The sequence below is a fragment of the Varanus komodoensis genome, unplaced genomic scaffold, assembly GCF_004798865.1.
Source record: "Varanus komodoensis strain SLA01 unplaced genomic scaffold, ASM479886v1 scaffold13_1, whole genome shotgun sequence".
Lineage (NCBI taxonomy): Eukaryota > Metazoa > Chordata > Lepidosauria > Squamata > Varanidae > Varanus > Varanus komodoensis.
The window spans coordinates 6,959,056-6,985,395 of record NW_025335408.1 but is presented as its reverse complement, the minus strand read 5'-3'; the positions used below and the strand labels follow the sequence as shown (position 1 = coordinate 6,985,395).

The following is a 26,340-nucleotide window of genomic DNA, read 5'->3' as shown; positions in this document are numbered from 1 at the left end:
GATCTGTAATGTCCTGGCCTTGGGGTTGGGGAGAACCCAGTGCTGTTTCTGTAGTGCTAATTTTGTAGATTAATCCCAGAAGGTCTTGATTGTAACTTCACCTTCAAAACTGTTGGATATGGTTCTTCTCTTTATTTCCCCAGCCTATGATTCTGACAAAGGTACTTTGTTTCTAGTTCTAGATCACAGCCTTGAAAGCATAGATGCAAGGGCCCTTTCCTGAAACACTTTAAGAATGTAAATTCTACTCCATAGTGTTGGTCCATGGGACAATCCCCACAAAAGAAATCTCCTTCAGACTGCCATCTCTTGCTCTTTGAATAAAGGAGCTTTCAGATTTCCAGATGAAGGAAAGAGAATAGAATTTGAAGCCACTGTGATTTGATTATAGTGAATGAGAGTCAGTAACTACTTTAAGGGGAGGCAGATGGGGCTCTTTTCCACCCTCATAAACAATAACACTAAAAGGGATGTCAGCTAATTCGGTATCTGGAAAAGGCCATCTGGCCTTTTTTCAACTGTATTCATACTGCAAGTATTTCTTTTTTCCCCATTTATTCTACTTTACATCTAATTGTTAGGTTTTATTTCTGTATTGATGGATGCCTTTAATTTTTTACCTTAAGACGACCCTACTGTGAGAATGGATACAGCACAATGACAAAGAAACTAAGTGAGTAATCAGGAAGTTTGAACTGAAATCGTTAGATGGTCTTAGGGAAAGCCTTTTTCCCCCCTGTACCTAGTGCTCGTTCCAGGTTTATGAGAGCCCTTGGGCAAGACGCCTGCTGACCACCGTTGTTCCCAGCCACTTTTGCTCCACATCCTCTTTAGGGTCTTTGCTTTCATTTGCTTACTTGACAGACAGAATGCCAGTGAGCAAGTAGGCAGTGATATGTACTGTTCCTATTTCTCACTACCACCATTGTCTGGGACAGAAGGGAAGACAGATGAACAAGCAGGTTTCAAAGATGAAGAGGTGCCCATCCATGACCTACTGGCACTGGTCTTGTTTGGACCAATCCTTTGTCTGCAAAATGGGCTGACCTACTTTATGGATTGCTGTAAGGATTACAATGATCATGCAAGTGAGTTGCATTCCACACTCAAAAACATTACCAGGGCTAGGACACAATTGGTTGCTGTAGGAAACAGTATACTGGACTAGATAATGCTTTGGTGTGGTCTAGGAGGCTATGCTTACAAGCTTTTCTGCCTTTTCATATTTTGGGAAGCAGAAAAATAGAAGGTGAATGTTAGCCCATTACTAAAGAAGAACTAAAGAATTCAGTCAGCCTGGGACTTCAGTGAAATTTTGGTACATTAAGTGCTCATGAAAGGTTCACTTGTAAGTCAAAGCCTAGGAGGACTTTAAGGGATACAGCAAGCAATTTGAGCATCTTTAATCAGTATTTATCATTTTACATAGATTTGTTATAGCAACACTTTATGTCTCCTACGTATCTCCTGTAATGTTTATAGTTAGTTGCCAGCATTTGGAATGGCTTCTTTTGTTGAGTTTCTTCTTTAGGATTTGATGATACCCCTTTTCCTGGACATCATCAGATATATGGACAAGAAAATAATTATGCTTCAGCTGTTATCTTAAAAGTCTTCAGTGTGTCTTTGGCTTATACCCTTTTCCTTTTCTTTCCATTAAAGTTCAGTACCATTTTATGTCAGTATTTGGTCTCCAGATAAAGAATTGATTGGTGCACATTCATTATGCCTCAGTCACTTTAGAGTTTTCCCATTTGCAGTTAAAGTGGTGCACAAATGTACATGTAGAAACCAATATTAATGATGGGCTGACTCCAAGCTAAGTTAGTTTTACTGTAGTCCAGTTGAAATCAATATAAAAAATAGGTCTGGCTGAGTAAACGAAGGAGCTTTGGAAGCAGGCATATATCATTACAAGGAAATGTATTTGTTTGGTGTACTTCAGGCACTTGGTTATTTGGTGGGAAGACTGCATTTACTTTTAAATTGTTCTGTGATCTAAGTAGAGGCAGCTATGAAGGTTTCCTGTGGCCAAACCCCATAGTTTTAATAGACAACTTAACACTGAGAACCTGGATATATTGAGTGGGGAGCATTTGGTCAAGCAACCACTGTTAAGATTTCTGTGTATAATGATGGACCTTGGATTCTGTGTGCCCAACCAAATAGTTTTGGTTGGAATGTCGCCACTCTGATACTGTCTGGCTAGGACAGAGAGGGAATGAGCACATTTTGACTTAGAATTGTAATATTTTGAGAATAGGAACAGAGAAAACTAGAAAATACCTGGTGTCTTGGTAGCCACTTTGAAATTGATTGGCATCAATGGTAGTAATTAGATGCTGAATTAAGTAAGGTGATAGACTAACCAATATGTTTTGTCAGCTTATTTACTTTACTGAAAAAAGAGATGAATAGGAATAGATCTTAAGACAGGTGACATGGAGACAGAAGGTTAACCTATCCTATGTGCCTTTTATAAAAGAGGAAGATAACTCCTGGATCTTTTCTATGTAAATAAAGAGCAAGCCCTTTCTGGTTGTTTATTCTTGCCATTGTATATGCCTGCCTTTGAACGTAAAAGAGAGAATATGAAGTGCAACTGGGAGAAATGGTTACATCCCCTCCTCAGTCCCAATATATAACAAATATTGGGAAACTGGGATGCTGGGAAGAGAAGGAAGTTCTTAAAATCCCACCCAGTGGGATTTCACCTCCCATTTATCCCTGCCAGCACAGAGAAGCCACTACGGTAGCAGTGCTGAATCTTTGTTGGGGCCCCAAGTTTCTGGCTTAAACAGAAAGTGAAATCTTGAGTGGTGTTTCGTAGGTGAAGCAAATCAAAATCCAAAGTTCGGCCATACCTTTATTAGGAATGTCGGTTGTCCTATTAAAAATATCCAGTTATATAATTAGGAGTCCTATGGTGATGAAGTTGCTAGAAATTTTAATACCACATTTGGTATAGATTTTAGGACTACAAGAAAAAAAATAGAAGACAAGAATTGTAAAAAATGTGATCTAGGATCCTAGACAACGACAACTACTACTACTATTACTTTTGTGTCAAGTATTATACAAAATACCTCATACAAAATATAAAATTGCTCTGTCTGCCTCTCTGCCTGGTTCTGTGGCAAGGAGCAGGAAAACTTCACCATCTAGTTCTGGACTCGGGGCCCTCTGTCTGGTAGTGTTGAAAGTGATGGTGGGGGTAATGCTTTGTCTCTTGCTTCCTTGCCCTGGGCTTTCTCCTAGTACTATTGGTGAGTGGAAGGGAACGTGAGTAGAACTTTCTCAGAAGTGACACTTCTTTTTAAACGGAGGATAGTTCCTACTGATTGCATAAGTTTGCAGCCCAACAGCATGCATTATTATAGTTTATAATACATTTCCATGATCTTCCTTGCCAGTATGCCAGTGCTGGGATTTATAGAATTTTTCCTGCCTAAACATGCATAGGATTAAACCCATAATCACCTAAAATAAGGGACAATGTAGACTTTCTGTGACTGCAATGAAATTATGAAACTGTGATTAGACTGTATAGGCAGACTTCTTTAGCTGCAAACAACTAGATTTACACCCCCACACACACACACACAATATCGCTTTAGAATAAATGGATTTAAAACTGAGGCAGGAACTGTAATAAGTGAATGTGCACAGTGGTTCATTTCCATTAAACCGTTCCAAATATTTTATAAAACAGTCTTTTGCTAGTTTGTGCATTTTAAATTTGCTGTTTAATTGTCCAAGGAATAGGATTTGCTCATACCACTTCTGTCGATCATTTTTCACACAACTTTAAGATGACAATATAGCCCTTTTATATGTGTGTGTGCAAGTGTGTGTGGGTGTGTGTGCGCGCACACATATTTGGTCAAGCAGCTCAGGGTTGTCCAATCCCCTTCCCACCAGCTTCCTGAGCCAATGAGACTACCCCCATAAGGACCGGGGTACTCCTATGAGTGCTGTGGACTATGGTATGGGGGGAAATCATGGAAGAAGCTTTGTTTTCTCCATTCACAGACAATGTTTATGCCATCTCCTCTTCCCCTCAGCCTCCTGTGCCACATTATACTTCATCTAGCAGGGGCTCCAACACTCAGAGGAGGGAGCAGGGAAGTCCACATCCATATGCTCTTGCTGCATGAAGAGACCGAGAGCGAACTCATTCCATGTGGGAATGTATATAGAATATTAACTGAACACAACTTTAGGGGCATGTTATTGAACATTGTTATATGTATTAGCAGGTGGGAAACAGATGAAGCAGGGTGACATGATGTAGCCACATTGAAGTCTTGTATATAATTCTTGATTTACCGGTGGGATTCCTTTCTCAAATCACAAAACCTATGAGTGTAAGAAAGGGCTTTGGCAAAAGCAAAGCAGTATACAAGCAAATGGACCAACAATTAATGCACTCAAAGGTAGTGGTGTTCATTCATACACATGCATGTGTATCCATGATGGGGAAAAGAAAAAAAAAGGACACTGTGACTAGGCTGATGACAGGGATCTTTCAGGCTTTGATGACTGGAATGAGAGTAATTACTGAAGTATAATTGTTTTTCATTACTGTATATAGTAGCCATTTAATAATCCTGGGAGAATGATTGTATACATTATTTAGTTTGTGTGAAGGAACATAGTTTCACACTGCCAAATTATACTTTCATTAATACTCTTGAATTTCAATTGAGAATATGATCAAACAATATTTGTAGCTCGTGCTCAGTCCAGAGACTGATGAACTGTATTTTGTATTTGATAATGATCTTTGAGTTTTTAGTACTTACCAGAGTTTTTTATTTGCAAACAAAAGTTCAAGAACTAGTATACAAAATACAGTTAACACGCTTATTGGTTTGTATATGTCGCATTAGTACTTTGCCATGGATGGACAGGCAAAATGTATCAGGTCATTCAAGCTGATACCTGAATGAAACTGAGAATGTTAAGAAGTTACATGACAAACTGTAGAACAGCTAATCTAATCTATGCAGAAATAATTTATTCTTGGAATTCTTGCACTTTAGCCTGCTTTACATGTCACTATTTTGTGTCAGTGATCTTAACTGTGTTGCTTGAAACAAATGCAATTCTAAGCCCTGAGCTATATCAGTAACAGGTTTTTAATGTACTGCTGCTCAAAAGACAAACATACAAGATACATGAACAAGTTCTTGCTGACCTATACAGTGCTGGCATTATAATAGGTCATATTTCAAATACTGTGTGTTTGATAAATAGCTTGCCTCTAAAAAGCTCTATCTTCAGTGCTAAAATCTCTCATGATGTATGGGCACATCTGGCTGATAAATTCTAATGTCAACATGTGTGTGCTAGTGATTCATCAGGTTTGTAAAGAGTATGCTCAGTGAAACATGTTGAATTCATAAAGATACAGTTTTTTGAAATTACAGAATTACCACTGGAACTTTCCACTCTCCCACCATAAAGACCTTTTGAAAACTGTTTGCATGTTGCAAGCAGCCATTAAGATTTTTTTTTTAATTGACACATTTAAGTTTGGAGGCAAATGGATCATTTTCAGACAGTTACGAGGGAGATTTTAACCAACCAGTGGCAAACTGACAGTATGTGGCAGCCTGGGAAAATGAAGACAACAGGAGAACATTAAGAAAGCACTACAGCTTATAAAAGTTGCACTTCTGGTGTTTTCTGAAATCCACATAATTAATAGTTCAGTCATTTTGTAACACTTGTGTTAAAATTCCCTGCCATTTGTAGGATATAAAATGGTTGATCAAATTAACTTTGAATTCCTGTATGAATGTGAGTTATCGTCTTTAATGTTCGGCCTTAGCTTGGCTTTTTTTGTTTTTGGAAACAACGTAATTGTAAGGAACTGCAAATCTCCAAGAATGACAACTGTTTTGCTCATTCAAGCAATAAAGCCATGTATGGATTATTCAAAGCTCCAGGCCAGAAGAGGGCATGCCAGGTATAGTGACTAGCTGTTTATCATTTCTTATATTTCTGTTATGTTTTTCTGCTATGATGAAGCTCAAGGTATGCTATCTTGGGTTTCCAGGTATTTGACAAAAGCTTGCCCTGATTTGCTTAAATTACTCCATCACATGACTTCAGATCATAACTTTTCTATCACGCCAGTGGTTGCCTCACTGTTTATCTACAGGGCTTTCTCGTCAATATTGACCTAAGGCATTTTGCAACCTGAAGAGCCCACATGGTAGCCACTCCCACTCAGACCAACATTTTAAAGTTTCTCATGGTACCATTCTGAGTTTCTCATACATCCCTTATGCGAAAAAAGTCCTGCCATTTTGTTGTATTCTAGAACCAAGCCCTGTTCCCTTTTATTGTATAGCTGCTATTGCCGCTTTTCTTTTACCACTTCTGATTAACTGCTTTTCTGGCTTTGTCCCTCAGACTACCTTCTTGACAGTGTGTTAGATTATATTCAAATGTTTATCTTTTTCGTGATCTTGATATTGTTGTGCTTTAAGATTTTTATTGGGTAGAGTAAGTGTTTGTAATGTGTAACTCACACTACAGTACTTATGAGACTAATAATAATTTGGAGACTTTGGAATACTCCTTCAATTATACATTACATCTATTTCCTGGGAGATAAACACACACACACATTGTGAAAAATTACCTTAGAGCTCAAGCAGTGAAGAACATACCATTTTGAAACATACTTAAGAGACCAATTTGTTGTGTACATTTTGGTAAAACCACAGCCTAAAACATATATGTTCTAGGCAATCATGCCTGCATTTCCACAGGAAATTATGGCTGTATTTATCAGAGATTAAAATGCATGTGCACCTCAGAAGAAAGTCTTTAGAAAGAAAGAAATCCAAAATATTTTGATTGTAATCAAAAATTGTATTTTTTCCTCATAAAAAAAGTTTCACATACTCACTGTGTCTACTCTACAGAATTTGTCCATTTCATTACACCACGGGTCAATTCTAGTTTTATTGGGTCACTGCAAAAATTCGTGGCTAATGTGTGTCATACAACACAGGAGGAGGGTATTACTCAGTTCCACTATTCCTACATTTAATTAAAAAACAACAAATACAGAAAAAATTCTCATCTACTTGCACTGTTTAGACAGCACTGAGTGCCTCTTAGATTATAAGAAGCCACATCATAGAGTCCTAAAAAAACAATTTGGTTGGCACAGAACTCTTCCAAGACAGGTGTTTGTTTTTTTTTAAAAGATACCACACCAGTAAATATTTGTATTTGAACCCAACACCATCCACAAAGTCCAAGATTTTGATTTTTATGGAGGAATGTTTTTTCTTTCTTTTTTGCTTTTGTACAGGGCACAGCGACAGTCTTGTGCACTGCCAGTTTAAAACTGCGTGGTAATGTTGCTATTTCAGGCTATGTTAGCTGGAACCCCTATAACTGTTGCTTGGACTTCTAGTGCTGTGCTTTTCTCTTTCCCAGTATCCCAAAGGGTGATTAGAGGAGGATAAAGCTCACTGAAGGAAAATGATTGTTTCTTCAGGTAATTCCTGAAATAGCTGTGTCCTGCATCACAGTTCATTTCATGGGAGATGCAACTGAAGAGAAAGACTACACAAAAGAATCCCAAAAGGACACCAAGGCAGGCAAGAAATGTTGTGATGTTGCTTTTCTTGTATGTCGCCATTGCCATATCCAATCCTTTTGTGGTAACATTGATGCATTGTCTTGCATTTTGTAGTCGGACGGTGGGAATGTCAATACAAATTTTATATTCCGTTGATGGGGAGAGATGTGTAAAATTATAGACCCTTACATGAGATGGAATTCGGGCACTCTGTGAAGCCAAGGAGTTTTCATCTTTTGGAAAAGCAGTCCATCTAATGGTGGTTCTCACTATTTTAGAATGTGCTTTCCAGGACAGTAGAATGGAATTAGATCGAACATCTTCTACTTTAATAGACAAAGATTTATGGTTATCCTGGGGGAAGGATCCATCCACATTGATCATAATGGATTTTAAATCTGCACCGACTAAATTAGTGGCTATGCATGTGTATAGGCCACTTTCCTTTTGTGTTATATCACTAATGTCTAGCGTTCCTTCTGAATGTACATAGTACTTGAGAGAAACAGTGTTGGGCAAAAGTTTCTGACCTGATGGAGTTATCCAGTAAACTTCAGGTTCTGGTTCTGCAGTTGCTCGACAGTGTAATGAAATGTAGCTGCCTGTTTCTAAATTTAGGCTTGAGGGAAAACTTTCTGGGGCTATCAGGGGAAGGCAGATTTCCATCATTTCCCTGAAATGAATCTTCCTCACATTTTGGCCTTGAAATTCAGGAGGGTCTACACAGAATAGTGATTCTGGCTCCATGAATCTAATGCTAGTTTTATTCATATTAATCCACCGGATGACACAATCACATCGAATTGGGTTGCTGTGCATACTGATTTCCTTGAGGTTAGGCAAAGATTCAATTGTACTGCGATACAGGGCACTAAGAGCATTACTGTTGAGCATGAGTGATTCCAACCGGGGAAGTCGATAGAATGCATTTGGATGTATATATGATAATCTAGGATTATTGGTTGCTTCTATTTTTCTCAGATCTGGTAAATTGTCAATAGCCAAGTTGTCTATAGATATCAGTTCAGGCATGTTATTAATTCCCAATTCTTTGAGGTGTACCATATTGCTAAAATCCCCTCTTCGTATTCTGTTAATGGGGTTTTTGTTTAAATCTAAAAATTTAAGATTTGTAGCCTTTTGAAGAGCTGTACGGGGCACTTTTACTAATCTGTTGTCATAAAAAGAGATGCTTTCTAAATTTTCAAGGCCAACTAAGGCATTATCAGGTACTTCTGTGAGATTTATGCCTGCTAAAACCAGGCTCCGCAGATTGCTAAGGGATTTAAAGTTCATATCTTTGATTCTGATGATTGGATTTTCTCCAATCATAAGAATCTCCAAATTAGGAATAGCTTCAAACCACTTACTGTCGATGAATTGCAAACTGTTGGAATTGAGATGAAGTCTAAGAAGATTATCAAGGCCTGTGAAGGCTCCTGGTGCAATTGTGGAAAGAAGATTGTGATTAATGTAGAGTTCCTGAAGATTGCTCAGTCCAGAGAGGCATTTGTCAGGCAATTCTGTAAGTTTGTTTTCCTCCAGGTAGACTGAAAGAAGTTGGGGTATCTTTCGAAGTTCGATGTTGGCCACTGAGGACAAACTGTTCTGAGATAAATCCAAACCAGTAAGGTTTACTGGGAATTCAGATGAATATTCAATTTTTTTAATGTTGTTTGCCTGTAGGAGTAGAACCTGTGTGTCAGCAGGTAATCTGGTCGGAAAAGCAGAAAGGCCGGCATCATTGCAGTCTACTGTTGAAGCTTCCATGTATATAGATCTTGGCGTAAACCACGGTCTTACTTCACATGTACATGACTGTGGGCAGTCTGCTTTTTTATCTACAGCTTGTACTAGTGCAGTAATAGTCAGGCCAAGTAAAAAGTGAACTTTGAGTGGCATGTCCTTCATCTTAGCTCAATATTCCAGGAAAGTAATTGGCTGTTAATAATTGCACAATTACAGTTTTTAAGTTCAATAAGAGTTGCTCATTTGATAAAACAAGCACTTGCATCTGTCAAATGATGCATGCTAAAGAACCAGGAAACCCCTCTGTTTCTAGGAAATAAGTGGCACCTTTGCAATCACTTTGCCCAGTTAAAAGAGGCATATTCGGGGAAGGATGCTCTTCTTTTCATAAGAATAAATACAGCAGTGTATTTGAATGTGAGGTCCATCCAGAAGGTGGAAGAAAGGAAAGCAGGACACTTATATGGAAGTGTTAACTTTAGATCCCATGATGTTGTTCTTCACTTCTGTTGTTTTGGAAGAGAGACCTACAATATAAGGGAAGTGTAAATTAGTTATTGCACCTTCAAAAACAACTTAGGCATAAATATTGTTTTAGGTGGAAAAAGTACTGTGTTTACTGCACATGATATTTAAACAGTTGGACAGATTAATCCTAGAAATCTGTGAGGGCACATCTGTCTAAAACACTCCTAGCTGAGCAATAATCTGAAGTGTGTGGAGGGCAGGGGAGAAGCAGTAAGTATGTAAATTTATATACATTTTATCTTAGAGCAACATGCCTTGGATTTTGAATCTTAACTGATGTTACAATGTATTATTCTTGACACTGCAACCCTATGTGCCTATTCAGAAGCAAGGAAGAAGAACCAAAGAGGGAAAGAAGAGTCTCAAGTGCTTATGGAAAGCCTTTTATTCTTTATTTTGCCCAACATTTTTCAGAAATGCAAGGGTCCTTTTTCAGGAGCTGCAGTAAAGATAACAAAAACGCAACAGCATTTTAGTGCTACTTGAAAATGTATAAAACCCATATTGTTATTGTTATTACATTCCACTTATATCCCACATTTTTTTGCCTTTTGCAAGGAACCCAAGATGGCTTCCATTGTCCACAACATTTTCATGAGCAAGTGGCCAGAATTCCATTTTCCCAGGTCTCTAATCCAACACTAACCACCAAGCCATGCTGACTCTCTCTAGTGATAGACTGTCAGGCTGCATTCTACATTTATGAAATCATTTTTTTAAAAAAATCCATATAACCCTTATAACCAGTAAGTTGGCACTTACACTGAAATTCTATTGAAATTATTGAAACCAACACAGGGGGAAAACCCCCTAATGAAGACATAACATAAACACTGATAGGACATTTGATGTTACAAATAAATAAAAACACCTTCACTAATTTAACCTCTGTTCCATTATGTAAAAAAAAAAAAAAAATATAGGGCATCTCTGTTAACTTACAATGATAACAGTACTTCATACAAATAAACGCCATTGTCCCATTAACTAAATAACCAAATATATATTGCATGCTTTAATATGACCAGTGCATGTTGTACGGGCATATTCACAGCAAATGATGTGCATTGCCTAAAATTGCAAGTCTTGATCTTGCCTGTTAAGTGAAGTTTATACAATATTGTTCCTAATAGTGCAATCCTGTATGTGCTTGCTTAGAAGTAAATCACACTGCATTCAGTAGAAGTTATTCCCAGGGAAGGGTATGTATAATTGCATTTGGATTGGATTTACAGCTTGTCTTCAATTTCTGAGTTTCTGTGTTGAATAAACACCGGATTTCACTACACAAACACACATGCTCATTCATCTCTGCTCACTGACTTGGGACCTACTTGGCCATCACTGCACCATCTGTAGTGAAATTATCATCTACTAGATGGTGATGCCCTTACTGTGGAATATCCTCCCAGCAAGGGATCATTTCAAAACACTGCATGTATCCATACACAGTATACATTATACATCTGACAAATCAATCTCTAGATTCTGTGGTGTGCTCTCTGTTTTGCTTTTTGCATTAACAAGTGACAATGGCAGCATTGCTTACAAACTGTATGATAGCGTCAGTGGTGAACTGACACTGATAAATGTACTATAAGATGTTGCTGGTTAGAAAAACCTGGATGAAAAACTGTATCATTGGCAAGGATTTTGCCTAAGATGTAAACCATATAAAACTCTGAACTAACACCTGATTAGGCTCTTTCCCTTCATTCGTTGCTATTGAGTCTTTATCAGTAAAACTGACAACTTTCAGATAGCTAGTAAGTATTCTGCCAGTGATACCTGTTATCTGAAATGAACATTGCTGATGTCAGCAAGAAGGGAATGTTATGTTTCTTGGAACCATCCATACGTTTCATGCTTTGAAACATTTTTAAAATGTTTAAAAAATTAAATGTTTTAAACATTGGGAGTGGTGCAGAAGAACAGCTGAGTTAAGTGGGGATGACTGGTGAGCAGACAAGACCTAGCCTTCTGCCTCATTTGCAGGCTCCTGCCAGTAGGAACCTTTCCTTCCGTCCGTCCTTCCTTCCTTCCTTCCTTCCTTCCTTCCTTCCTTCCTTCCTTCTTCTTAGTCTTGTTTGCTTGCTCAGTCTAGTTTGTTGGATTGCTCTAGCTTGCTGCAGTGGGAACTGTGTTGTGCTGTGTTGGGTCCTCATCTGTGTTTGGACCAGCTCTGGGCACAGGCTCATAAAGAACCAGCCCTACTGTGAGTGGCACAGCTGACCATGGTGGGGTTGCCCCAAGGGGGTGACACCAAAGAGTATTGCCCCTTTGGGGGTGCTGCAAGGGCCACCCCACTGACATATTGATCTGTTGGCTGTGCAGAGTCCTTGATGTGGGTTTCCTTACAAAAGGCTGGACAATGAGCCTCAGGGAGAAGCAGAGGGACTTGTGGGGCTAAGCAGAGGGACTTGTGGGGAATCATATTAGCATAGTGATGCATGCAGGGGAAGACATGGCACTGGAAGGAGAGCTAGCCAAGTAAGGAGGATGTAGCCCATACACCTCATGTTTTAGTCCTTCTTGCACCCAAAGGTTTGATGGTTGTCCTATCAGCCTACCCTCAGGTCTCCAGATGCCGCTTTTAAATGGCAGATCTGTATAGAACAAGCTATTCATCATCCATGAGTAATAATGGATGAGACAGCTAATGTGCCATGCAGAACCCAAGCCTGGTGAATGACCAGGAAGGAATGAATCTGTCTCAGCTGTGCCCATCAGTGTACATGGTTCAGCATCTGGGCAGGCTTGAGGGCCAGGAAGCTGGGTTGCCATAACTTTCACTCCCTCTCCTTCTGTCTCACCTCGCTGTCTATTCTCTGACCATGGGTCTGAAGTGTTGGATCTTGCATTGGGCCAAGGGGGAAGATTAGGAATTTTTCTTTTGTCCTGCCCACGCTGTTACCCATGGTCTTCCTACCTGAGCTGACAAGAGGTTGCCTTGGTTGAAGTGCTGAAGTCCCCAGGCAGTTAGTTAACATTCATTCAGTCCTGAATGGTTCATGATTTCATGGTCTCCGTAACAACCACGGAACTATGCCAACTTGTCATCAATCCAATGTATAGAAGTCTATGTTCTAGTTCTATTCTTTAAGCTGGCATTCTCTTTCTTGTGGAAAGTAGGTTTTTGATCAAACACCTAGTAACACCTTGTTGCCTGAGACAAGATTTGCACTAGGGACATCTGGGCTAATATACTTGGTCATGAATTAACAAGAAACTTGTAAAAGTTCATAATATCAACATTTTCAAGTCATTTGCTCCATTGTTATCTTTGGTTTTAGTGGAATTCTTTTTGAGCTAGCAATTTGAAGATTACAGTCAAATTAATAGGAGCTTTGTAGCCAACTTTGTACGCTTGCTACTTACATGGGAAGTTTAGAGGCAGTTTTGAAGCTACTCTGGGCACTAGGATGAGGAGTAACTAATTGCTGGCACTTTTCTTTAGCCATCCACAGTACTTTTTTGGAAGCACATACATAATGTTGCAGGTAGTGATGGCTGTGTTTCTGGGGGCTATTGTTGGCTTGCCACAAAAACCAGTTAAAACATGTTGGAGTGACCTTGGTGTGCAGCTGTGGGCAATAACGGCCCATAGCTGCTCCTCCAAGAAGCTCAAAGTAGTGTGCATAGTTCTTTTTTCTTTTGCTCTCTTTCATACCCATGCTCAAATAAACCTTTACTGTACCCACAAAGTGTCTCTGTGAGTTTGTGCACATGACTGCAGAACCATACTTAAGTTTCTACTCCAATGTCCCTTACTCAGATATAGACATTTTCAGGTTGAGGTTTCTATTTGTGTCAAAGGGGCTAAGCACATTTACCCAAACCCCAAACTTTCTGGGGTTTCCCAGTTGGCATTCCCTCCTACTTCCAGCCTTGTTCCATTAACTGCTTTCTAAAAGGTCAAAATGTCTTTTCTAAGGGCTAGTTATTGTTAGTAAGATCTTAAAGCTAAAATACTCTGGTCATTTTGGCTCTGTCACTGAGATCTATTCCAGACTTGAATTTGGTCCTTGGACTGAAAGAGCTTTCCCACTCCAGATTAATAGCAACTGGTTGAAGAGTTCTAAGTGAGCTACATGGTTGATTGGTGATTTGAACAAGTCTAACACATGGACCATTTCACCAAAAGGACAATAATGCTTCTAAGTCTGTCCCTATAGTATTGTCTAATTACTGCCTACATCTCATTGGTTTTCACTTCATGATTGGTGTATGTTATTCACATAGACAATTTTGAAAGATATCTGGCATTGGTTAATGCTTTGGCAAATAGCCAGTCTTTGGTGGCTGCTCATTGTTATGATCTAAGATCCTTTTATGCTTTATATGTACGTAGGTGTAAAACACATTAACTTGCAGTTTTTAAATATATATAAATAAAACAAACAGACAATGTGTGAGATAAACATGCAGGGGAAACATTCTGCTGTTTTGAAGTTTTGTAATGCATTTTTGTGGCACTGGACCAATTCATTTGCAATGCAAGGAGTCATTGGTACAAAATAATATAATCAAAGTATAATCTGTTCCATTAAATTAGATACTTTTCAGGCATGCACTGAAAAGTGCTCACAACAAGTAATTAATTAATCAACCTCTAGCATTAGTTCTATAAACTGTATTTTTTACACCCTGCTGTCCTTCTTGTTGTTGGATAGGTGGACCTGGAAACTTCAGCTGGTCCCAAATAGTGCATCAAGATTGTCAGTAGGAATTTTATTGGAATGATCAACTCTTGGCTTCAAATTCAACGTGCTAATGTTTTCTTTAAAGCTATAGACAGCTTTGAGCCAATATCATCTTTCACATATACCTGCTTACAGCCTAAGGTCAGAGCCCATTCATCAGAGGCCATACTTGTTTCACATGTAATGGCAGTAAATCATGGGGTAACTAACTAAATAACTATGCCATCAATCAATCCATGGTTTGCTAAGTTTGTATGCCACTGCCATTTTGCTTATGCAAACTCTGGTCAAATTAGTGGTTGTTCTGTGATGTGCAAAGACATTATGGGTTAATTGTGGCTTAAACAGCTCCAACTTAATGTAGAATTAGTTGTTAGTTAACTACCCCACAGTGTCCTGCAGTTACATGTAAACAGGGGCTATGTGTCCCCACCAAATAAGTTGAGGCAAGTGGCTGCTTTATTGGTGGCATCCCAGTGGTGGAGTGCCTAATCTTGCTGCTTTTATTTTAATATTGTTTTAACTAGTTCTTAATTGTACGTGTTTATTTTTCTTTGAGCACTGTACAGATAAACTGTTAATGTGCTGTATAAAATGCTGTCAGTTAAAAAATACTGCTGGTGAGAAAGGCTTAAACTGAGCCTGACTCTTTGCTGTATAAATATTTGGTGGGATTTTTTCCTTCCCTTGGATGTGAGCACAATTTCTTAGAAGTATTGCAAATACAAAACTGGCACTATGAAGGGACTAAGGTAAATCCAAGAGTGTAATGTTAGGGCCAGGGTTATCTTGGAAGTTTATCCTTGCTAATGCCTGTAGGTAAACCTCATTATTAGCACTAGCCAATTTTGGTTAAAGTGGAAAAAAGCTGATGAAGACTGAAATCAAGTAAGTGTATTTTACAGAAATGTTCTATATCCCCTTAATGTTGGCTTATTTATAACATTGTACATGCACCACCACATCCCTTACAATAAGAATGTAGGGTCTCTTGCCCTAGTAAAGGTTGGGCTTAGAAATTGGGGTGGTGGAGATTGTGATATTCGAAAAATGACATTTCAGAGTCATGAACTCAATTCACTGTCGAATGAAACTAAAAATCTGAATTTGCAGGTAGTCAGGGGCACAATCATATACCAAATAGTCTGATAGGGATTTACTTCTGTTAATAAACTATGTATGGATTTCATTGATACATAACAACATAAGACAGAGACTGCTCAACTGGACTGAAAACCCACCTAATCCTGGATTCTTGTTGCAATACAGTGCAACCTGATGCTTTTGGAAAGCCTACAGGCAAAGTGTGAAGAAAATAATACTTCCTGGTTTGTTCCTAACAACCGGTATGCAGAATATTCTGCCTCTGAATATGGAATTGCCATTAAAATATCATGGCTAAATGATTGGTCATAGGATTACCTGCCATGCATTTGTCAAATTCTCCATCTAAGCTAGTGTTTTTTTCATTGTTATTCATTGTGTAAAGGGAATATTTTCTTCCTTGCAATTGCCACCACTTGACTTTAGAGGAGACCCCAAATACTATTCTTAATAAGAATCAAGATATTCTTAATAAGAATGCTGAATTGCTGGCTGAAACAATAATTTCTGTCATTTGCATTTGTGAATGAATCGGTATTTAAGTAATTGTTTATTTGTGCAAAGCTATATGGTGTGTGAAGTCTGGAAGATGCAGGAGAGCGTCTTAAGAATTGCACTGTGTTGAGTCTCCCTATCAGGGTCTCAAGGAAAAGACTTCAAAACCCCACAATCCCAAGAACCCCTATAGGATATTTTCAGACAGGCTATACCCTCACTGCCAGTATTCAATATATTTGCAATTCATTTTTATCTCCAGAGGCACTGAACTGGAATAAAGGCATTTGTTTTTGTTTTGTTTTACACTAGTTTTGCGAAGACAAAGATCACATTATTAAAGATGGTTAGGGAACAAACATCAAGGTAACCATCTTTAATAATGTGAGTGTTGCTCTTGGTACTTCCTACAATTCATTGCCCTCTGACTTAATCGCTTCCTATTTCCTCCCCACCACATGCACTGCTGTACAACCATGTTTGTATATATGCTTGTATCTCAGATTAATATTTCATGAATATGAAATGGACTATAGTCCATCTAAGCTTAAACCATAATACATTTCTTAGGGAACAATCCTATTACAATGCCGGTAAGCCTCAAACTCAGAGGCTTACTGCCATCCTACGTAGAGCAGGAGGAGCAGTGATCTTTGTCTTCGCTCTCTGCATAACTTGCTGGATGAACTTTTTGGAGGATTAAAACTTGAGCTTTTTGGAGCAGGAGGAAAGGAAGTTTGAGGGCTTTAGGATACCTTGTTTCCTGGCCTTTGCAGTCTCCTCCCTTTGCCTTCCATCAAAACATCCCCTTTCCCCTCTCTAGGGTCCCTTTTTCAAGCAGCCAGCATGGTTTTTTCATGCTGATTACAAGGGGAGGGGTGGGGAGTCAGAGCTTTTCCTTGCTTTGAGGCCAAAATGCTGAGCTAAGCTCTGCTGAGCTTGGATCTGGGCATCTAACTCAATTAAATAACTCCTTGGACACAATGTTCTATATAACTAGGGTGCGATCCTTAAACATGTATGGGATAATGCCTCAAGATGTTTCTTTCAGGTAACATAGTGGAGAAAAAATAAGAATCCTCTCCTTAGCTAAGCAGATGTATGTTATTTTAGGGCCATACCAAGACTCCAAAGCCCAGTTATTATAGATGCAGTAATATTATCATATTTGGTATGCAATTATATATAAAAGGGAGAACCATGCTTGTTATGACAGCCCATTGTGGCTTTGCTTGAGCCAAGTGATGGTATAGATTTTTCTTTCACACATGGGTGATTAATTTCTGACTTTAAACATAGAAGGATACAGTGCAAATAAGCCTGAGAGGTCAACAGTGGCTTTCTTGTCAAGATGAAAATAGGTTGCATACAAATTAGTATTTTGCATGTAATTGAGACAGAGAGAAGGGTAAATCTTACTTCTATTTCCAAGGTGCAAATACTGAAATTAAATATTGATAGTGAGAATGCTTCATTTTTTAATGAGAAAGACATTTTACACACATTTCTTAACGCTCGGAAAGAGTGTTAGTTTATAGACAGGAGGAACGCAGATATCTTAGTGTATACTGGAAGGTTTCTTGTTAAAAGCTAATATGCCTCTGGCAAAGAAGCTCTTTGGTACCACTACCTGCCGGCTACAATTGGCATGCTGAGGAATGATCAAGCTTCTTACTTCCTTGCTGTCTAGCATTTTAAAACATTTCTGGCTTAATATACAGAGATTCAGTATATAGATGGCTTTATACTAAAGTAATTTGATTGTTCTGTTGTACTCCCTCAATGGACACAAATAAATACACAGACTCTGCCTGGGTTTAATTTATGTCTTATTCTCTAACATTGGTTCAGTAGGAAGTCCTGCTATCCAGCTTGCTTTTAGTTCAGTGTTTAAGGGTCAGAGCAGATCCTGGTTGAAAGAGGTAGCAAACACTTTTGCTTTCTGTGCTTTTTATGATAGTATAAGGGCAGGGCTCCCAATCTGGACTTTGGCCCTAATGTTGGGAGAAAGATGCTTTGGTCCTTCCCTCCTCTGCTGTGGGTCCAGTTCGATTCAGGGGCCCATATTTGCAATTCGCACTGCCACATTGTGATCTATTTGTCTTCAAATATTACTATTTGGTATATTTTGCAGGTTTGGCCCTCCCCTATCTGAATCGAGACCACTGTGTGTGTGTGTGTGTGTGTGTGTGAGAGAGATAGAGGGAGGGAGAGAGGGAGGGCTGGAACCTTCACGCCTGTACTTAATAGTTCATCAAAAAAAGAACAACAGATGTAGCTGCTTGCTGTATCTCTAAAGTTATGCCTCTTGCCTGCTGTGACAAGCTAAGTGTGTTGCAACTGGGGATGTAGTTCAGTGAGGATAGCAGCTTGCTTTTGTGCTAGTCACTGGGATCAACCTTATTCAGGGTAAGGGATGAGTTTGGCCTTGCAGTTAATGTTTCCTGCCTGTGCACTCTGCTATTATCTATCAGAATGATTGCCCATTTCACTCCTACTTAATCTGAAGATGTGGCTGTTTTAGTCATGGATTCGCTGTAACCTCAGGTGCCACTGGCTTTTAGCCTCAATTAACCCATCTGTACAATGGGAGCAAAAATGTCATATTGCACAGAGGTATTTCCTAAGGCTCACAAACAATTGTGAGCTAATTTGGTAAATGTAGATGATTTTATAGAAACCTAGCATAAACCTCATTGGGGAGAAGAGAGGATATGCAGCTGTGGTTTTTTGGGGTACTCTGCCCTAAATCATCTAGCATAATGATTTTTTTCCCCTTTTTGTAAGCATCAATAAAAATAATTTGCAGCTGTGATATCTACTTGTTGAAATGCATCCTTTGTTAACTGTGACAGTAACATTGACTGTTTCTGGAAAAATATGTTCCGGACTCTCTGTGTGACCCTTTGCAGACTAATTATCTCTCTTGTAGACAATGATTGGTATGCCTTAATTAGGCTTGTGCCTCTTACTGTCACTGATGACTCATGCCTTGGTTCTCAAGGGATGTGTGTATCACTTATTTGAGCTGGAATGGATAAAATGGAACATTGTTTTAATCTCTGGAGCTTAAGAACCAGTTAAAGTGGGCAGAAAGGAAAGAGAATGCAAGACTCTAGGCATCTCTCCCCCCACACACTTTACCCACAGAAAGCTTTTGAAGAAAAAAAGAAAAACATGCAGTCCTTTGAATGTACTATCTCCTCCTGCTAATGAGGAAAACAGTTCATTTCACATGGGCCCATTTAGCGGTAGCAAGGATTTCCCAAACAAAGCTGTATCTACAGAGCCACCTCTCAAAAGAAAACACCATTGAACAAAACGTTCTATAACTTCGGTTTTCTGTGTTAAAGTGGAAGAGCTTTCAGGAAAAAGCAACAGTGGGGAGGCTTGCTCATCTGGCCTGGAAAGAGCAATCGGGGAAAAATACCCCCAAACATTACAAAATGGTATGATTCTTAAAGAACAAAATCAATTTGTAGCTGCTATTTTTATTTGCCATCAAATATTCACCAATTCAGTGCATCCCTATGAATTAGTGTTCCCCAGAATATTGAGTCCTTCACAGCCCTGCTCAGCTCTTGTAAACTCAAGGCTGTAGCTTCCTTTATGGATTCGCTCTACCTCATATTTGGTCTTCCTCTTCTGCCTTCGACTTTTGCTAAATTGTCTTCTCCAGTGGGTTTTGCCTTTTCATGATGTATACAGAAGACGCCAGCTTCAGTTTCATCATTTTTGCTTCTAGGGAAAGTTGTGGCTTGATTTGATCTAGGGCTTGCTTGTTCATCTTCCTGTTGACTCGGGTACTCTGCAAAGCTCTCCTGCACACCATGTTTTGAATGTATCCATTTTCTTCTTGTCAGGTTGCTCCACTGTCCAGCTTTCTCACCCATACGCAATGTTAGTATGCAATGAGGTGGATGCTCTTGGCCTTTGTCTTCAGTGAAGTATCCATACACTTAAGAATTGATGTGACATTTTTCATAATTCCATGCCCTTAATGAAGACCTTAAAGTTGTGAAAGTCTTCTCTAGGCATGATTGTTGTTTTCTTAATGTTCAGCTGCAGTCCTACTGTTGCACTTTTGTCTTTCACTTTGATCAGGAGTCACTTCAATTAATTGCTGCTTTTTGTCAGTAATATGGTTTCATCTGCATATTTTAACAACTTGCGTTGTTTTCTAAACTAATGATCAGTTCACTTTTCCCTGTGTATTGGTATTAGTTTTAGTCAGAGAAAGCTGGCTTATGCTGGGGCACTTTTCTGTCTAAACTTGCCTAGGATTTTGTTTTAAACCATGCAAATGTAGAAGGTGGTATTAATACAGGACAGCAGGTTTCTTTACACCTCACATTATCAGGTCTAAACATTTTATGATAGAACATAGCAGTATGAACACAAGTTAGAATGTGTTCTCTAACACGTACTTAGAGAAAAGGATGAGATATTTATGCAGTACAGATCATTTTGTGAAGCACTTTAATTTCTAGAGCTTGATGCCTACCTCTCTTGCTTGCCAGCCTTCTTAAATTCAACCCAGTTGAGGTAGAAAGAAAACCTTGGACCCAGTGCAAGATGGTGAACTCCTAGTATCATTTGCCTACCGACTGTAGAACCAATTTCATGGTTTTACATAGTTTTTGACATTCTGTGTAGGAGTTTTCAAGAGCCACTCTGTGCATTTTTTTAGAATGAGGCAGAAACATGTTGGGTTCTACTATTTAAGGGTGTAGCTGTGTTGTATTTTTGAATGATTCTTTATGGCACAGCAAGGTCAGTGTGAGTCGTCCCACTGCCTGAGGCAAGAGATTGTACTGCCGCCTGCTCTTCTCTCCCATCCCTTGGCTATGATGGCAGTGTACACCCCACCTTCCCTTCTCTGCTTCCTCCCTGACCATGGCAGTGGTTGTGGGTGGCTTCCTTCTCCAACTTTCCTTGGCCACAATGAACTTCTCCTCTGTCCCCCATAATGGCAGTGATGGTGACCACCATGATCCTGACTCTTTCCCCGCCATGGCACTGCTGTGCTGGAGGTCTTTCCCTTGATGCCTCACTGTGCGGGGTCAGAGTGAGGGAGTTAGAGTGAGACATTGGCACAGAGGGGACTCTGGAGGTTCCCTGAGCTGCTGCAACAGAGGCACTCTGCACAACCACCTCCCCTCCAAGGCCTGGCTCTAAGGATGGGCTTCCTGCAGGAAGCATTTGAATCAGTCTCTCTGGGGAGCTGCACTAGCCATACTCTCCTGAGTGCCTGGAGAAGCCTCCCAGAGAGTCTACCACTTAATACCATGGTCTGAGGCATCCTCAGTGTGAGGCATGGGGCAGTTGTTGTTCAGGACAACTGTGTCAGCTCTCTTACTATAGCAGGGGAGTGTCCAGGAGTGCCAGAAAGTCTTCCTATGGGCGGAATCTCCTTCCTTTTGGGATTCATCACCTAGTGCAGGAGCTTCATCTGGCTTCACAGAAGTCCAGCCGTGGTACATGTAAGATGATCTCCCTCTAGAGTGTGCTGGGTATTTAGGATTGGGAGTGGATATCACAATAAGTCAAAAATATTGATAAACATAATCAAGGTTTACCTCCAACCATAAAAATCTAATATGTAGAATTCCTGGGAGAAAGGAAATTGCCCGATGCAGAGAACCTCAAGGCGGTCACCTCATTCTGAATATTGAATAGATCGGGCCTGCAGTTCTTGTCTTAAAAGGGCATTTCTAGAGGATGTCTTTCATGGAGACAAAATTAAGGGTCATGACTAATTAGCAGACTTGGTATGTCATCTGCGTAAGGGACAAGGACTTGTGTTATATATACACACACACACACACACACACTTCTTTTCCCTAATGTTGTACCGCAATCTGTTAAAAAATGTAAGAACATAAGAAGAGTTGTGCTGGATCAGAGCAGAGGCCTGTCTAGTCTAGCAATCTGTTCCCAGCATGGCTACCTAGGAAACTCACAAACAGGACATGAATGCAGTAGCACCCTCCTGTTCATGTTCCTCCATAACTGATAGCAAGTGGCAGGCTGCCTCTGATCTTAAACATCATGTGTAACTGTCAAGGCTAGGAGTCATGGATAGCTTTATCTGCTATTCATTTGTCCAATGCCATTTTGAAGTCATCCAGGTTGGTGGCCATTGCTACACCCTGTGGAACCAAATTCCATAAAATAACTATATGATGTACCAAGAAGTACTTCCATTTGTTTGTCCTGAATCTTTCACATCCAGCTTTTCCTATTTATTTAAAATATTAATAGGTTGCCTTTCAGGACAGAACCCTTCTCAAGGTGGTGTACAAGAATAAGATGCATGTGATAAAATTCATAGTAAAAAACCAATACAGTAATAAAAACTACAGCCACAAAACAACAAACACCAGCATCAGACAGAATGGCTGCTGTAATCCTGCCTGATAAAACATAATTGGGGAAGACTTGGTTCTGTTTTTATAATAGAAGGATAAAAACTTCTCTTGCATCACACCACATATAATTTTATACACCTCTATTTTATTTTATACACCTTAATTTTATACCCGCTTTCTAAACAAGCCCCAAACCATTCTTCACAGTGGAGTTGCTCAAGTATCCAGATCAGTTTGATTGTCCCTTTCTGACTGCTAAGTAAATAATCAGTGTATTGGTGAAAAACTACAGTTCTTTGTGAACTACTTTTATGAACCTCTTGCTTACATGTTGCCTTAAGGGCGAGCCAAAACCTTAAAATATTTTGTATTAAGTTTTCATTTTTGTTAAGTTCTCACTTTGGGGGCTATTTTGGGCAGATAATTTGAAAAGTTCTTCCCTCATTTAAAAAAAGAAAAGAAACAAAAACCTATTATACCTAAGGACTATTGAAACTAGCTTTCATCTAAAAATAGTTTGGGGAAAACTATGGGAATTAGACATCTTCAGTTGGATTTTTTTTTATTTTAAAAAATCACTATATTCTTCGATATTAATAGGCTTTCATCTTGTAATATAAGGCTATGTTAAAATGGAAGTTAGCTATGCTGGCTTTCTTATATACACTTAAAATACAGTGATAATACAAATATCAAATAGTAATACCCATACTGATAATAGAAGCAAGCAAACTCCCCTCTGCTTGCCTAAAATTCTTCTCATCCCCCACAGCTCTCTTTGAAAATAGTAACCACACACAAGAGTTTGTTTGTTTCACATTCTTCAGGAAACTTGAAAAATCAAATGATTGCCTCAACTTGAGCCAGGGCTAAACATAGTCCAGAAACACTCCTTCAAAAAATGTCTCCGCAAAACAGTCACTATGTGGTACAGAATCAAGATTATTTAATGCTCAAAAAGGTTCAAAGTTCAGCTCAAAATGTGCACTGTGTTTTGGGTCACAAATGACTCTTCATCAGGGGAATTGTATGCGTGGAAACTACAAGCTTTGAATAAGCACAGCATTTTAACATGAGCTTCTTCTCCTCAGAGATTTCAGTACATGTAATGGCAAACCTGTAGTTTATACTTTACAATTCCCTTGTAAAAAGAATCTCACCAGTAGATAAACAATCAGTGGAAACAGAGTTGTAGAAAGCATTGGCAGTGTTATGCAGTGAAGTATAGAATCTTCACTAGTACATTTGGGGATGGATGAATTGTGCACTGCAGTCTTTCCCAGACTGGTACCCTGCAGATGTTTTGGATTACAGCTCTCAACATTCTTGACCATTGGCCAGGAATGGTGCTGAGGAAAGTCAAAGTCCACATCTGGAGGGGCCCAAGCTTGAAAAAGCAGGTGTAGCATAACAGATGTAACTTTTGGCACTGCACAGAAATGTCGAAAACAAATTGGTATGAATTCTCCTAGGGGAAAAAAAGAAGCCAGGTGTATTTTAAGACTGGGTGCTATGACACCCATTGGGCTTCATAAATCTTTTGGTTTTGCTATGCTAATATGAACCTACAGCTGTTTTCCATTAGAGAGAAGATCTGTTCTGTAGTTGGGTCAATTAATCACAAATGCATCATTTAACAAAACAGAGCATAACAATGATATTAACACAGAACACACATAGTAATGCAATACTTTATTTAACAGAAGCATACATTTATAGATACACAGAAGAATCCATTTCCAAACTTTCTAAAATGAGGATTTGGTAACTAAAGTGTAAAAAGTCTGATAATTTACATTGCACATTATTAATTTGCAGTAGTTAATAAAAAAGACTTGGATGTCACATAGGACATCTTTTTTTAGTGGTGTGAAACAGTAGTTCCTACTGATTTCTGGGGCAAAGTATTAGGTTGGGAAGCATCTGAAACTACATTTTCCATGCTGTCCTGCAGCAATAGATTTTTGATGTGCTGCAAGCTCTCCCAGCCTCCATTATCCCTCCTCACAGTTAGGTTTTAGGAAAAAAAAGAAAGATCACTGAAGAAGAACAGAAGGGATCTTCCCCTAATTCATAATGATCCAACTTTAAGAGCCTGAAGAAAGTTCTGAGATTCTGAGATCCTCCTTTAGATACTTTCTTCATCAAAACCTGGGAAGTCTGAGCTATTTACGAAAGTGGAATAAAGGAGGGTCACCCAGCAGTATGTTGTACATCAGCCTTGCCCTCCTGGGGCCTTCCAGATATTCTGGACAACTCCTCTCAGTATTTCTGACCATTGATCATGTTGGAAGTTGAAATTGAAGAGTTGAAGGAACCAAGTTAGGTAAGTATGTAACCATTCAAGTTCTATTCATCCTTACATTTAAGCAGATGCTAACGATCATATATTTGACAATCTGTCACATTAATCCATTTTACAGTACAATGGATCAGCCAGGAGCTAAAGTTTCTAGACCAGATATCACAAGTTATTTTGGGTAGGGAAGATGGGTTTTCCTTTCCAAGTATTGCGTATGGGTATGCACGTGCATGTGTGTGTTTTAATAAATCAAAGCTACAAACAGGCACCAGTCCTGGGAGAACCCCTACCAAAGATCTAACTTGGATAGTGCAGAAATATCCAGTTATTTCCACCAGGACTCTACTCATTGAAAACTTACATGATGGTAAATTTTAGGTATCCTTTCTTGGTTTATAAAAATTTCAGTATAAAATGCCTGGGATGCTCTAATGACTTTTAACTTAGTTGCAGTCAGTTGTTACATCTGTGAGCATTTAAACAATGAAAGCAGATGACTGAAATAGTTAATCTTTAAAAAATCTTGTTCTAGTAGGAGTCTTGGAAGGAACCACCTGTGCTAAGGAAGGTGTTTCAAAGACTACAGTTCTGGTCTCTAATTCACATGTAAATGTTATCTTTGCAGACAGTCACCTATAATTGGAGTAAACATCTCAATCCAATTTGTGTGGTAGCTAACAAGACTGTCCACCAGCATCAGCATAAAGATGTAGAATGCATGGACAGAATTGAAAAAGAGAAATACGTTGGTGACTGGAGTCTGGAAACCAAATTTGCAACATAAAAGTGAAACAAAAGGGGCCCCAGTAACCACACCCTGACCCACTGCCAGTGAAAGAAATTTCACCAATAAGCTGCACAGCAGTTTTTACTTTAACCTTGTTAAACGTATCAATATAAGATAATTTTATACAAAAGAAACAGTGCCTGAATTTTGTGCAATTTAAACATGCTGAATGTAAAACTACCAAAATGGATATTCTAGGGTGGGGAGTGGGGCAGGGGGAGTACCCCAAACTGTAATGCTACAGTTTGCAGAGTTTCACAGAGGGTAATATATTGTGTGTCCGGATAGCTGCCATTTTTCCTTTTCTGGAATGATTTGACAGAGTCATTCGAGGAGCATGCAGTACCATTTGTTGCTGTCTCCACTGTCACAAAACTACCTTTCCATTCTGTCCCATGGGCAGGAAAAATGGGAGAAAGCAATAATCTACTCACCCTCAGTATGATGGACACAAGAGCACTGCAAGAACGCCAAGTTTTGTCTTAAGGACAAAATTCAGCAGATCCTTTCCCCTGCTTAGCAAAACTGGCTACTTGTGAATGGTGGAATATGTTGATCACTCCGTTGTGTTTAATTGTATTAAAATGTACAGCCAACATTAAAAAGTCTGTGTATGGATTTCTTCTAGGGCCTTGTGCATAGTTCTTAGTATAGTTGAAGATTAAGCTTTAACCAGCTTTTTCCTATTGATT

At 39.1% G+C, this 26,340-nt stretch overlaps 2 protein-coding genes across 6 annotated transcripts in view; one reads left to right on the top strand and one right to left on the bottom strand.

The window, feature by feature from the left end:
* The window catches only part of IMMP2L (inner mitochondrial membrane peptidase subunit 2), a 520,099-nt gene that overhangs the window by 201,808 nt on the left and 291,951 nt on the right, over window positions 1-26,340 (top strand). The window lies entirely within an intron of this gene.
* LRRN3 (leucine rich repeat neuronal 3) overlaps window positions 5,253-26,340 on the bottom strand; it is a 58,314-nt gene continuing 37,226 nt past the window's right edge. Inside the window, exon 2 of the mRNA XM_044422944.1 lies at window positions 5,253-9,885. Coding sequence (XP_044278879.1) covers window positions 7,394-9,520 — 2,127 coding nt within the window. The 5' untranslated portion in view covers window positions 9,521-9,885 and the 3' untranslated portion in view covers window positions 5,253-7,393. The remainder of the gene's footprint in view (window positions 9,886-26,340) is intronic.